The sequence below is a fragment of the Mesoplodon bidens genome (assembly GCF_964165515.1).
Source record: "Mesoplodon bidens genome assembly, chromosome: 2".
NCBI lineage: Eukaryota > Metazoa > Chordata > Mammalia > Artiodactyla > Ziphiidae > Mesoplodon > Mesoplodon bidens.
In genome coordinates, this window is record NC_138177.1 from 51,243,503 (window position 1) to 51,257,911 (window position 14,409).

The 14,409-nt window shown below is 37.7% G+C and overlaps 1 protein-coding gene across 1 annotated transcript in view; it reads left to right on the forward strand.

Moving 5' to 3' along the window:
• Positions 1–13,656, forward strand: part of CR2 (complement C3d receptor 2) — a 36,339-nt gene extending 22,683 nt beyond the window's left edge. Inside the window, exons 14-20 of the mRNA XM_081223574.1 lie at positions 313–705; positions 1,750–1,935; positions 3,013–3,201; positions 4,538–4,561; positions 5,259–5,334; positions 9,603–9,708; positions 12,981–13,656. Of these exons, the coding sequence (XP_081079700.1) occupies positions 313–705; positions 1,750–1,935; positions 3,013–3,201; positions 4,538–4,561; positions 5,259–5,334; positions 9,603–9,693 (959 nt within the window). The 3' untranslated portion in view covers positions 9,694–9,708; positions 12,981–13,656. The remainder of the gene's footprint in view (positions 1–312; positions 706–1,749; positions 1,936–3,012; positions 3,202–4,537; positions 4,562–5,258; positions 5,335–9,602; positions 9,709–12,980) is intronic.
• Positions 13,657–14,409: the final 753 nt, after the last annotated feature.

Genomic DNA, 14,409 nt, shown 5'->3' on the forward strand with positions numbered 1-14,409 from the left:
CAAAATTTTAAAAATAACAAATATAGATCTATTTCTCTATTTCATGAGAACATAGCTGTATTTATTCCTTTCTTAAAACTTACTGTATTTTCTGAATTTTTTTTGGAATGAGTATGTATTATTCATGTAGTCAAAAATTTAATAAAGCTTTTTAAAAGAAAGCATAATTTAGCATCTAAAATTTAAATAACTTAATAGCTACGTGCACTACATGCAGTTGCATAGTTTTATTATTTAGTTTTTTTGTATCTGACTGAAGACTGTCCACCATGGTGCACTAGCTGAAGTAGAATTTCCTAATCTCTTCTGCAGTTATCCACTGTCAACCTCCACCAGTGATTAACAATGGGAGGCACAGGGGTGTGATGGCAGAACACTTTCTGTATGGAAATGAAGTCTCTTATGAATGTGACCAAGGATTTTATCTTCTGGGAGAGAAAAGTATACGGTGCATAAGTGATTCTGAAGGACGTGGATCTTGGCGTGGACCTCCCCCACAGTGCATAAAGTCTCCTCCTGTGACTCACTGCCCTAATCCAGAGGTCACACATGGATACAAGCTAAACAAAACTCGTTCTTCATATTCCCACAATGACATAGTACATGTTGCCTGTGATCCCGGCTTCATCATGAATGGGAGTCACTTGATTAGGTGTCATACTGACAACAAATGGGTGCCCGCTGTACCAACTTGTATCAAAAAGGGTAAGATATTTTCAGGACTAAGATATGGGATGTTGCACAGAATAAAGAAAAAGGGTTTTGAATCTGCACTTGCCATTCCACCTAAAGAAAAGCACGTAAAAGCTAAGGCAGTCATATTATTTTACAAAATAACTGCCTTGCCTTATCTTCTCAGCTCATTCTTTTTTTCCCTTTTCTTTCTAAGCTTGTTGAAAAAAGGTACATGAAAGGATAATGGTTAACTTCGAAACTGATGGAGTCTCCCAAGTTTATTATTTTTATTACTTTAGAATGGGGAAAATGCACATACCATTTTGGGCAAATGTTTGGCAGTAATATTGCTTGATAATTTGATATTTAAGGCTGTGATACCAGCTAGAAAGGGATCTTTGAGTATTCTGGAGAATGGAGCTGGCCTTAAAACTCACTGAATTGTCTTGTAATTTTAGCTATCATTGGTAGTTTTATCCCTATCAGTGGCTATCTACAGCAGAGGCTGCCAACTGGCGACCAAGAACTGAGTTCAAAACTGTTTTCTTTGGCTAGCACAGTAGTCTTATTTTAAATGAAACCCATCTCCACCACCCAAGGCAAACAGTGAAGCTGTGATACAGTGAGGGCCCCCTCTGCTTTCCTGCAAGGTACCAGTATCTTGAAGTGGGTAGTGGCTGCCATTTTTAGAAGGACAGCTGCTCTGTGACTTACCATATCTGGTGGCTTCACTTCCTGGCTCCTGTAGATATTTGAGGGTGTGACCCTTGACTACAGCCTTTTTACCATTTAAAGAGAAAAGAAAAGATCACTATTCTCTGATAGATTACAATTGTGGGCTGTAACCACTGATGTTTCATTATCTTACATTTGACATTTGTCTTCAGATCATATATGATATAGGTAGGAAATGCAAATCTCTGTCCTGTACTGTTTGATTTGGGCTAAATGAATATTTTTTGGATACTGACTAGTTGGCTTGTTGCCTGCCTTCTTTCTGTATCACTATCATCCATTTGCTGGCTATGCGTTCCTCTGTACTAAATTAAAGATCTTTTTAAATTGGTGTCTAAGCTTTCTTAGGATGTCAACGTCCGTTTAAGATCCCCCATGGAAATCATACTGGTGGAGACATAGCTCGATTTTCTCCTGGAATGTCAATCCTGTATAGCTGCAACCAAGGCTACCTGCTTGTAGGAGAGGCAGTCCTTCTTTGCACACATGAGGGAACCTGGAACGGACCTGTCCCTTATTGCAAAGGTGTGTTGTTTATTTGTTTTCTTATTTTTTAAATAAAATTTGTCCCAAATAGATATATTCAGTTAGGTACTTTCAACTTAAAATAACCAAATAAATGCATTAATTGGATCATTTAATTAAATACATTTAATTGGATTAATAGATGAAGTCATCTAAATACTGCAAAAGAAGAAAAGTGGCTGAGGCTCTATCTGAGCTATCACTTATGTAGTCTTTTAAATATGGAAAGTTGAAGTCTTTATGTAAATCAAACAACTAAAGTACAGATTGAATTTACACTGTGGTTACAGTTATGATAAGTGTGCATTTGACAAAATACTCATAAAAAGTAAAGTTATCTTTTGAGTATGTTTCCTCTAAGTGGTGGTAGGATTATGGGTATATTTTTATAAACGTTTCAAAATGTCATTTTCATTATCATAAGCAGTGCATATGAAATATGAGTAATGAATTAATACTGAATATTAGTTGTGCACTTCTTACCATATGCCAGATACTGTGCACAACACTTTGCATGCATTATCTCATTTAATCCTCCTGAGAACCATATCAGTGAATGGTGCCGTTATCCCTGTATTATAGATGAGGTCCCAGTAGAATGGAGAGATTTGTAACTTACACAAAGTCCCACAGCTAGAAAATCCTAGAGTCAGGTTCAAATCCAAAATCTCACACTATTGGCCCCTACACTGAAAAGATGAAAGAAGAAATGTGGAAGCATTTACATGTAAGAAGAATAAGAGTCAAAATTGATGATACAAAAATTCAGAAGTCTTAATGTTACCCATTCAGCCCTCATCATTTCTCTAAGAAGCCACAAAATTTATTCAACGTTATTGGTTTAGAAACTAAAGCACAAAGAAGGAAAGTAATCTGGTATGATTACCTGGACATTCCTGAGGTAGATGGCTGACACTAAAAGGCTATGCCTAGGACATCATTTTGTGTTATTTCAGTGAAGTTTTACTGAGAATAAACTAAATTGGCTTCATAAACCTTTCCATTAAGGGCAGTATCTATGTTCTTGGTAAAATGTCAGAATATGACTCAGCTTCAATTAGATTTCTTTAATTTCAGAGGTGAACTGTAGCTTCCCAGAGCATATAAATGGAATCCAGAGTGGGCTTCAGCCTGGAAAAATGTATCAGTATGGAGCTGTCATCACTTTAGAATGTGAAGATGGGTATACCCTAGAAGGCAGTCCCCAGAGCCAGTGTCAGGAAGATCACGGATGGAACCCTCCCCTGGCTGTTTGCAAATCCCCAAGTAAGTGCAAAGGGCTTCACTGCAGCTCCTACTTGTTTCACTGGAAAGAAGAGAGTGAGCAGTATCCCTCAATGTTAGGGACTCTGGGTTTTAAATTGACATAGGTCTGTGACCAGTGGTATAGTAACAGATGAATTTGAAATTGGTGGTCTATTGTAGAGAAAGTGAGACTTTCTGAGAATGGGGGAAGTAAAGAAAGAAAATAAAGAGAGAAGAGCACTAACTTAAAAGGTGCAAAACTAACAACCTTATAGTGTTGTCCTTTGGTATCCTCAGGGGGATTGGTTCCAGGACCCCCTTGGATACCAAAATCTGCAGATGCTCAAGTCCCTTATATAAAATGGCATAGTACTTGCATATAACCTGTGCATATCCTCCCATATACTTTAAATCATTTCTAGATTACTTATAATACCTAATACAATGTAAATGGTTGCTGGGCTCGCAGTGTGAGTTTTGCTTTTTGGAACTTTCCGAAATTTTTTGCTTTTTCGAATATTTTTGATCTGTAGTTGGTTGAATCCACAGATACAGAGGACAGACTGTATTTTGAAAGGAGTTGCTGCTGAGACTTCTGTTACTGCTGAATCTTGATTTATAAGTGCTTAGCAATATGACAGGGGCCTCCAAAAATATGTTAACCGACCTGTTGTAACAGTTAATGTTTGCATTCTGACCTGAGAAATCCCTGATTATAAAGTTGAGTTTATTGGTTTTTTTCATGGATGAACTACCCCAACTTAATTAAGGTGGAAAAAAAATGTAAAGGCCAAGGAAGTTGTTACATGAGAAATGAAGAAAGAGTGGGTAGGAACTACCCTGGTGGCACAGTGGTTAAGAGCCCGCCTGCCAATGCAGGGGACACAAGTTCGAGCCCTGGTCCGGGAAGATCCCACACACCACGGAGCAACTAAGCCCGTGCGCCACAACTACTGAGCCTGTGTTATGGAGCCCGCGAGCCACAACTACTGAAGCCCGCGTGTGCCACAGCTACTGAAACCTGCACTCCTAGAGACCATGCTCTGCAACAAGAGAAGCCACTGCAATGAGAAGCCCGTGTACCACAACGAAGAGTAGCCCCCTCTCGCCACAACTAGCGAAAACCTGCACGCAGCAACGAAGACCCAATGCAGCCATAAATAAATATATACATAAATACATTTATATATATATAAAAAAGAAAGAGTGGGTATAATTCAGGGTTCCAATACCTCTTTTTAAGTAGACTTAGAGAGGAGAGGGCTGAGATTAATTTCTGGGACATTACCAGGGGACTTTGAGATATGTGGAACCATGCAACTACACTAATATTTTCATGATTTTGTATTCTCCTTAGGTTCACTTGTTCCTCTCATTTGTGGTAAGTTTTCTTAAATACTTGAAGAAAGCTTCTAATGGTGATTTATTAAAATGTATGTAAAATTTGAGGTCCTATATCCTGACTGTTAATTTTTTTTTCATTTTAACTCATAAGAAGTTATCTTTTTTTTTTTTAGTGTTTTAAGGATCTTTTAATGTGCACTTCACATCACAAACTGTCACTTTTGGATAGCATGGAATAAATGACTTGAACAGCTATTCCCAGTTTTTAAATTGAAAGTTAAGTTTACCAAAAATTTAGTTTAACTCTTGGTCTTTTGCATGATTTGGTTACTATCAAAGTAGGCTGGCTTATTCTGCAGTAACAAAATATATTTCACAACTGAGAGTTAAATGTTGCTATGCAAAGTCATGGGATCCTGGTGTCCTGAGCTCCTAATTTCACCCCAGTGACAAGAATATTACTGATAAAACTGAAAAGAACAGAAAAGGTCAACAGAAACTTGACTGGAACCCTGTGGTCAAATGCTTGGTCCTTTAGATTAAATATGGACTGGATTGAATCCAAAACTTTAGGCCCATATATGATGATTTAGGAATTCAGGATTTATATGGCTGAAGAACAAGTAGAAAAGTCACATAACATTTTCCCCACCACTAGGAATAGGTCCCACAGTCACTTCAAAACAAGGTAGGTCACATTTTTCTAGCATTTGATACTCTGTTTTGTTTTCTAGGTTTTTCCGCAGGGGTAGTAGCTCTTTTCTGCTTGGGTGCTATCACCTTACGCATGATATTAAAACACAGAGAACGGTAAGTTCAACGCATGCTTGACCAAAACGCACAAAAGATTTTGACTTCTTGCCTGAAACTAAACACAGAAGCACAAGTTAAATGAAATAAATACTGCAATGGGATAACTGCAATAAGGTATCTTGTGTTAAATAGAAGGTCCTTTCTGTAAGAACTTAAAAGATAACAAACTAATTTTATTTGAATGGTGTTTATTCAGATCAGATTATGTTTATTTATACATAATAAAAAATCTAGAAGATAGAAAAAAATCCCAGTCATAACAACTGCAGACATTTGGTACGTTCCTATACAGGTATGATCAGTTTTCTTATATTATTTCTCTTTTTCTTTTTTTTTTTTTTTTCGGTATGCGGGCCTCTCACTGCTGTGGACTCTCCCGTTGCAGAGCACAGGCTCTGGACGCGCAGGCCCAGCAGCCATGGCTCCTGGGCCCAGCCGCTCCACGGCACTTGGGATCCTCCCAGACCGGGGCACGAACTTGTGTCCCCTGCACCGGCAGGCAGACCCTCAACCACTGCGCCACCAGGGAAGCCCCTCTTTTTCTTTTTAAAATTGAAATTTTGGCCTTATAGTCTCCTGCCTTAATTTTTTTTTTCGTTTAGCCTCATGTACAGATTTTTTTTTATTAAATCATGTTTTCTTTTTACCTACTTAATTGCATATTTTTCTATTATATGTATCTATATTGTGGAAATTTTAGGTTGCTTCCACATTTATTTTGATAATAAATAAAGATATGAGAAACACCTTTAAAGAAACTTTTTCCACACCTCCTTATTTCCTTAGCCTAGATTCCTAGAATTGCTAGGGAAGTGTATGAACACTTAGATGCTTAGTAAATATAGCCAAATGACTTTCTAGAAGGTTAGTTCTAACTTGATTATATGTCAGATAATTAACCTATCTGGATGTATTGTGTTTCTGGATTCTTTTGTTGTTGTTGTTGTATTGATTTGTCTATTCTATCACAAACCACTTTGTGTTTAAATAGTATAGCTTTCTACTATTATAGTATCTGATAAAGCAAGAACCCCCTCACTATAATTTTTTAAGCTTTTCCTCTCTCTTCTGTTTGTTCTTACAGGAGTTTTAGATGATTTGTCATTTTCTAAAAACAGATATGCTGTGATTGCATTTAAGTTTATAGATTAACCATTGAAAACTAGCACATTTTCTGTAATGCTTTCCCATTCAGAAATTTACTAGGCCTTTCTATTTGTTCAAGTAATCTTTTCTCTCACTTGGCTGTTTTCGTGACTCCTTAAATATACTACTAGGTTTCTATATTTTGTTATGTTTTATTAACCAGAAATTAGACATACTTTTACATTTTATTTTTAATTTATTCTATTTAAAAAACATGTGTATCCATAAAGTAATGTTGCCATAGCGGGTGATGTGATATTTGGTGAGGACACAATCAAATGGACAGTGCTTGGGAATTTTGATCAGAAAAGTTTCCATAGAGGAGGAGATATTTCAGGTGCATCTCAAGAGAGTGTAAACAAGGGGAGAAAGGTATTCCAGGTAGAAGGAGCAGTTTGAGCAAAGACCCAGAGGCTTGTCGTTCCATCATATATTATGAGAACTACATAAGCAGTTGACATGACTGGGAAAATAGTATGTGTGATGTGGCATAGGTTTATGTGGAGGAGTGGCATAAAAGACCCCTCTGACCACATAAATCTGGTGGAAATTACAGAATATTCTGATACGTGCAAAGGATAGATTTTTAGCAAATGATATCATCAGGTATCAGCCTGGAAATGTTCCATGTGCTCAGGTTCTTAAGTCTCCATACATGCTAGTGTTAGGGAGGATAATCATGTGAAGTCTTACCAAATCTCAGGTAACTTCCAGGGGGGGATGACCAAGTCATGTCACCCTAAACATGTCACTCACAAACTCCAGCAAAACTACTTTAACAGGCCAAGTCACTTGGATCTATCTAAATGATTTGATTACACTGTTCACAGTTCTATAATGCCTAGTGCAGGCATCAGACATGGAGGGGTTACATTGAAACTATGTAATAGTGGCATCTTTGAACCTGAATAGTTTGCTCTAAGCCTGGGAGGGCCTGAGCACAGTTGGTCTCGCAAGGGTCTACATTTGAGATGTACTTTAGGCAGTAGTGTTTATCAGGGTATGTATCACATAACCCTGGTTTTGTGAATGATTTCAGGAGAAACAGTGTTCTCTGACCAAAAATGATTGGGAAATACTTCATACTCCATTTTTCTCATGGTGATTTACAATGACCATGAGAATATTTAAAGTCCTACAATAAAGATGCCTGTTTAACTTTTTAAAAACTAATCTCTCAAACTAGTTGGACTGCAGAACTTTTTTTTTCTCATATAATGAATGCTTTTAACATCTCATTGAACTAATGTTTAATTTAACAGTCTTGGGGAAATCTGGAAAGATGGTCAAGAGCTAGATCATCAAAAGCCTTGCATGGGATGACAAGGAATTGGTGTTTATCCTGTAGAATCTTAAGCAAAGAAACAATACATTCAGATTTGCATTTTCAAAAGAAGGGGCGGTACTGGGCTGTCAACCAAAGCAGCAGTGGTGGGGCTCAAGAGGATGGAATAGATGTAAGAAATACCTTCACTATGAAGAAGATAGGCTTTCCAGGATTTAGTGAATTGATGAATGTGGGGAGAAGGGGACACAAAGGATGAGTCAAGCAGATGTCACTGGGTGGATCCAATGGTTCATCAAAAGAAGAGAGGGACATGTTTGTGGGGAAAGATGATGTGTTCAGTTCTGACCTGCTACTTCCAGGCACCCATGACGTAGGACTCAAGAGAGAGGATTGGACTCAGGTAGATGACATTTAAATCACAATTGAAGCCTTGGTACTAAACAGAACATAGAAGATTAAAATAGGGATGAGAACAGATCTCAGAAGGACAGTAATGCTTAAGAGGCAGGAGGGGAAGGAACAGTCAGAAGTAAGATGAAAGGGGAAAATAGTTTCACAGAATTCAAGATAGAAAAAGGTCTCAAAACAAAACTAGGGATGTCATTTGCAAGGCTTTCCTCACAAGAAGTTAGAAGATAATTTTAGCTAAGGGTAATTTAAATAGAAATTTAAGTAAAATAGAAAATGCAGTCTCTATGTCTTTCCTTCCTGCTACTAAGTTTGCTATCAGAGCATTGCATGTGTAGGAAAATTTGAAAACTTTGGGAATGCCTACAAGCTCAAATAATTCATAATGTTCTAGTCTGATTATTAAGGTTATTAACATGTTTTTATCAAATACTATATGTAAGTGCCTCAGTTGATATGAACCAAACATATATGTTAAACTAAATTCTTAAGCATCACTCACTTGTTTTATTTCCATTTTCTAACTGACTTCAATTTAGTTTCTGATACTTGATGTAGACATTTGAGTTGCCTTAAATACTTTTTGTAAGCAAGATGAGTAATGAATCATTCGAAAATTGATGTCTAGTAACAAAATTAAATATTTTAAAAAGTCATCCAAACACGTGAAGAAGAGACTATGTTATTTTTTTTCTTGTCTTCTAAGATATTTTAATAAAACCTAAATCTCACATTAACCTAAAAGTTACCACTTTGTAATAATTTTAATGTATATTCCCCTTAAATATGTAAGTTGACCTCTTAAATATGATAGTGAGTGACAGGCTGTAAGTACCCTCAACAGTAATATTTCTTCCCCAATAATTTTGTATTACTTTATCTCAGAGTTCTATATGGTAGTACAATCACATTTTATTGTCCTTTGCTAATTTTGGCAAAGAGTTTTAGGAGCACAGTAAAGTACATGTGCTTTCAAAGAATAAAAGTAAAAATGTCTTCAAAATCATTTAAATCTTTTAGCACTGCATGACTATGTAAGGATTTTGAATTAAACATCAAATCTAAAAAATTTCTTTTTAAGTTAGATTGGAAGATTGGTTCCCTAAAGATAAATTTATGATCATATTATAAAATGAAAGCTTATGACTTTTTTTCAATCTGGGAGTCATAGTTATTAGTCATTCAGAGTACTGTCTAATATCAACTTCTGTCTTGGATACTTAGCAGCTTAGCAAGTTATTTTTATGGGTTTTTCCAAAAAATGGGGGTTACTTCATAGGATATTTAAGACAATAAAATGAAATCATCCATGAAAAGTACTTACCTGGTGTTGGGAATTATGGAAAGAAAACAACTTTTACACCTTTATAGTAATCATGGCCAATGAGTAAAGGATTTCTTTTTTCTTTTTTCTTCCATTTAGCAATTACTATACAAATACAAGCCATAAAGAAGACATTCATTTAGAAACACTGGAAGTATACTCTGGTGATCCATACAAGCTAGCAAACTAATCAGAAGACAAACTGGTATCTAACAAAATTTTAAATATTCTTATTGATTTATATGTCAAAATTTCCTTCAATTTAAATTTATCACTAAGCATAGTACTAAATATATATGGTTCTGTTGCACGTCTTTACTAATCATGCACAAAAATTGTTAACTTATCTACTTCACATTGCCAACTATGTCCGTTTTTGTTAAAATTTATTCATCTATTCAACAAATATTTAAATAAATAGCAGAGTAATTAAGAATAAGATAAATAGGGCTTCCCTGGTGGCACAGTGGTTGAGAGTCCGCCTGCCGATGCAGGGGACATGGGTTCGTGCCCCAGTCCGGGAAGATCCCACATGCTGCGGAGCAGCTGGACCCGTGAGCCATGGCCGCTGAGCCTGCATGTCCGGAGCCTGTGCTCTGCAATGGGAGAGGCCACAACAGTGAGAGGCCCGCATACAGAAAAAAAAAAAAAAAAAAGAATAAGATAAATAAGAACATGATAAGTATTGTGGAGAAAAAGAAAGCAGGAAAGGGGATAGATAGGGCAGGGTAGTTGGAAGAGAAGTCCTCACTAAGAAAATGACATTTGAGCAAAGACTAATGTGAAGTAAGGAGCTAGCCTTATAAAGGAAAGAGCATTCCAGGAAGAAAGAACAGTAAGTGCAAAGATCATAATAAGGTGGTGTGTTCCTGCTGCAGTGTGGCCTTGCATGGACTGACCAAGGGAGAGAGTGGCAGAGATGAAACCAGAGAGGTACAGGAGGAGGGTGAGGATGGTCGACCCTACAGAGTATGCTAGGTCATTGTAATGAGCTTAGTGTTTATTCTGAGATGGGAACCACTGGAGGGTTTTAAGCAGAGAAGCAAATGATCACTTTAACTGCTGTGTTAAGAAGAGAGTGTAGGTAGCCACGGGTGGAAGATGGGGAATCCCCGTGGACCCTATCACAGAACTCCAATAAATTGTGAGTGGCTACCAACAAGCTGGTGAGAAGAGTTCAGATTCTGCGTGCATTTTTTTTTTTTTTTTTTTTTTTTTGGTGGTACGCGGGCCTCTCACTGCTGTGGCCCCTCCCGCCGCGGGGCACAGGCTCCGGACGCGCAGGCTCAGCGGCCATGGCTCACGGGCCCAGCCGCTCCGCGGCATATGGAATCCTCCCGGTCCGGGGCACGAATCCGCGTCCCCCGCCTCAGCAGGCAGACTCTCAACCACTGCGCCACCAGGGAAGCCCTCTGCATGCAATTTTGAGATGGTGACAGTAGAGTTTGCTGACAGTTTGTATCAGGATATGAGAGAAAGGGAGGAGTCTATGATGATGCCTGGGTTTTTTGGCCTGAGAAACTGGAAGGACAGAATTGCCATTAATTAAGACAACTGAGAATGAAAAGCAAGACTGGGGAGAAAAATGAGTTCCACTTTGGAGATGTTAAGTGTGAGATATCTAATAGACATCCATGTACAAGTGCCGAAAAGGTAGCTGGATGTACAGGTCAGCGCTTTGGGAATAGGACCAGGCTTGGCAAACAAATTTGGGCCTTGTCAGTATATGGATGTACAGAATAATGAAACCGAGTAAGATCAGCAAGGGTGTGAAAGAGGCTAGCGAAGAGGAAAGGTCCAAGTGCTGAGCCCTGGATCCTCCAACATTAGGAGTCATGGAGTGGGGAGGACCCAACACAGGAGTGAAGAAGCAGCTCTGATACAGGACAGAACCCCAGAGTGTGGTGTTCTAGCTTCATGCAAAGAGAGAACTTTAATGAGGAGGGAGTGATAGACCCTGGCAAATGCTTTTGAGAGATTGCGAAAGATTAGTCATGAAAACTGACCATTGTGTTTAGCAGCACAAGATTTGCTGGTGAACTTGACAAGTGCAGTTTTGGTGTAGAGGAAAGAGGCAAATTAGAGCTGATTGAAGTGACCTTAAGAGAGAATGAAGGAGAGAAATCGGAGATATTAACTCTTTCAAGGAGTTTTTCTATAAAGAGGAGCAGATAAATAGAGTAATGGCAAGAATAAGAAGTAAAGGGAAGTATTTTTAAGAGTGGAGGAATAGCTGCTATTCCTGTAAGCTGAAGAGAATATTTAGTAGGAAGGGGGAAAATGATGGCAGGAAAGAAAAGGAAGAATTGCTGGAGCAACATCTGGGTAAGCTAGAAGGAGTGGGATCTAGGACTTAAGCAGAGGAGTAGACCTTAGATAGGAGCATGGCCTTAGTAACAGGAGGGAAGGTAGAATATATGGGTGCAGATGAAGGTAGGTGGGGAGATGTGATGGTGAAAGCACATGTGGAAGTTCTCTTCTGTTGCTTCTGTTTTCTTGGTGAATAAAAAGAAAAATGATCAGCTGAGAGGGAGATTAGGAAAGGAGATGTTAGAGATTTAAGGAGAAACGAGAAGGTATTAAATAGTCACCATGAGAGTTGAAGCCTGAATGAGAGGGAGTATAGAAAGGTTGACAGGCAACATGAAGAGTCCCCCTGAGGTTCCCAGGAGAAAAAGGGTGTGAACCTTTGACAGTTTGCTAAGCCCAGGCCGTATGCTGAGGCTCTTTCATACATTATCTCATTTAGCCCTCGCTATAACTTTAAAAGTTGTGTATTATTCCAAGATTATACCTAGGTGAGCGTATAATATCCCAGCTGAGAAAACCAGGGTGAAAAGTCTCTCTTGGCCAAAGACTTGGGGGGTCAGTAATTAGCAAAGGTAGAATTCAAACTCCAATCTGACTTCAAGCTGCTTTCTCCTACATGATCTATAAGATACAAAATAAAGATAGCACCTCTGCCCTCTTGGAACTTATTTTAGTAACAAAAATAAGACTTATACATATCATAGTGTAAGATTAAGTGCTATAAACAAGATACAGAAAAACTGCTGTGGCAGTTGAGGAAGAAAAGCTTACTTGTTGCTAGTGGGTCATAGCCAAAGAGAAGAAGGGAGCAGGAGAGACTACCAGGGTGATCTCTAAATCCAAAGCCGTGGGGCCCAAAGTAAAGTTATTACCTAAATGTTTGTTGAATGAATATTTGAATGAGTGAGAATGAAACCATTGCTTCAATTTCTCCCTCATTTATTTTTATTCATATTTATCAGTATAAAAATTAATTATTATTTGCTTTACTTCATGTTATATGAAGGACCACTTAATTGAATGATACCTTCTCATAGGCTTGATGCTCCATTATTTATAGCACTTGTAATTGGTATATATAGAGAGAATGTTAATGCTCATATTTAAACTTTGAGTTATACCACTGCCTTTCATGCTGTCTCCTAAATAGAAATTCATCTATTCCAGTATGCCTTGTTGCTTGGAACCCAACTGAACATCGGTTGGAGAGAAACCTAATATCAGCAAGTCTATTGGTATGGTCTCAACATCAGTGAGATTATTTCATAAGTTTTAGCTCCTGTATGCACTTAGCCTCAAGCAGAACAAAGAAAATTTGCTTGATGATAAAGATGGAGGCCCAGTTTTACTGCTACGTGCTCTTCAAGGACTTTTTGAAGCCTCACCTGTGACATACTTGGAGCCAGACTATGGATATAAACAGTTAAATAGCTCTGAAAATTGTCACCTTTTTTAGGAAGGCACTAAAAAGAGCTGTCCTCGTGTCTAGACTCTTCTTTTTATAATCAGCGTACTTACTGTTACCATATACTTTTGGTTGTAGTGTGGTTTAAATTATTTAAGCAAACTAGGAAGCATATCCTGTGGTTATGATGGGCATACATTTGGGGGGAAGTCTGATTTTATATTAATAGGAGTATCTTTCTCTGATATGGTTAAACGTTTCACTTTTATTTCTGCTTGGTTTGAGTTTTTCTCATCGTATATACTTTACCTTTGCATAATCACTCAGTAATTCCAATTTGCACAATTTTTTTTAAATTATGGGAGTCAAGTTTTAATTCTGAAGTTTAATCCTGAAGTAACTGTAGTTGCCTGTAAAATGTCATTTGATAATGTGTACATTCATCATTCAAATAAATGTTGTCTTTAAAGAAAAACACTTGCCTTATGTGAATTTTTTTTTTTTCTGGAGTCAATGAACTCTTGAATAACAGACATAGTCTTAGGGTTTTTAGAGTTCCTGATTTAATGTTTATGCATTCTGGATCCCACCACTTCATCATGTTAGCCAAATTCTCAACCCCCAAACTGAGTTCCCTCATCCTCAAGACTTATCCAGCCAATACTTTCCCCCAGGGCACTCATTCTCTCCTTCCACACTCTAAATTCAGTTGTCAGTTTTCTCTGTTCCAGCATTTCGGTTACTGAGAAAATAAGATCTTGCTCATTGGCTACCACAGATTTACTCTCCCCATTTTCTCTTAGACTGTGTATGCTGTTTGACATCTTTTTTTTAAAACTGTGGTTTAAAAAAAACATGTAACATAAAATTTATGATCTTAACCATTTTTAGTGTACAGTTCAGAAGTATAGAAGTGTTAAGTATATTCACATTGCTATGCAACAGATCTCCAGAACGTTTTCATCTTACAAAACTGAAGCTCTATATCCATTAAATAGTAACTCCACATTCCCTTCAGCCCCTGCCAACCACCATTCTACTTTCCATTTCTATGAATTTGACTACTTTAGATACCTCATATAAGTGGAACCATACAGTATTTGTCTTTTTGTGACAGGTTTATTTCACTTAGTATAGTGTCCTCAAGGTCCATCTATGTTGTAGCATGTGTCAGAATTTTTTTTCAGACTG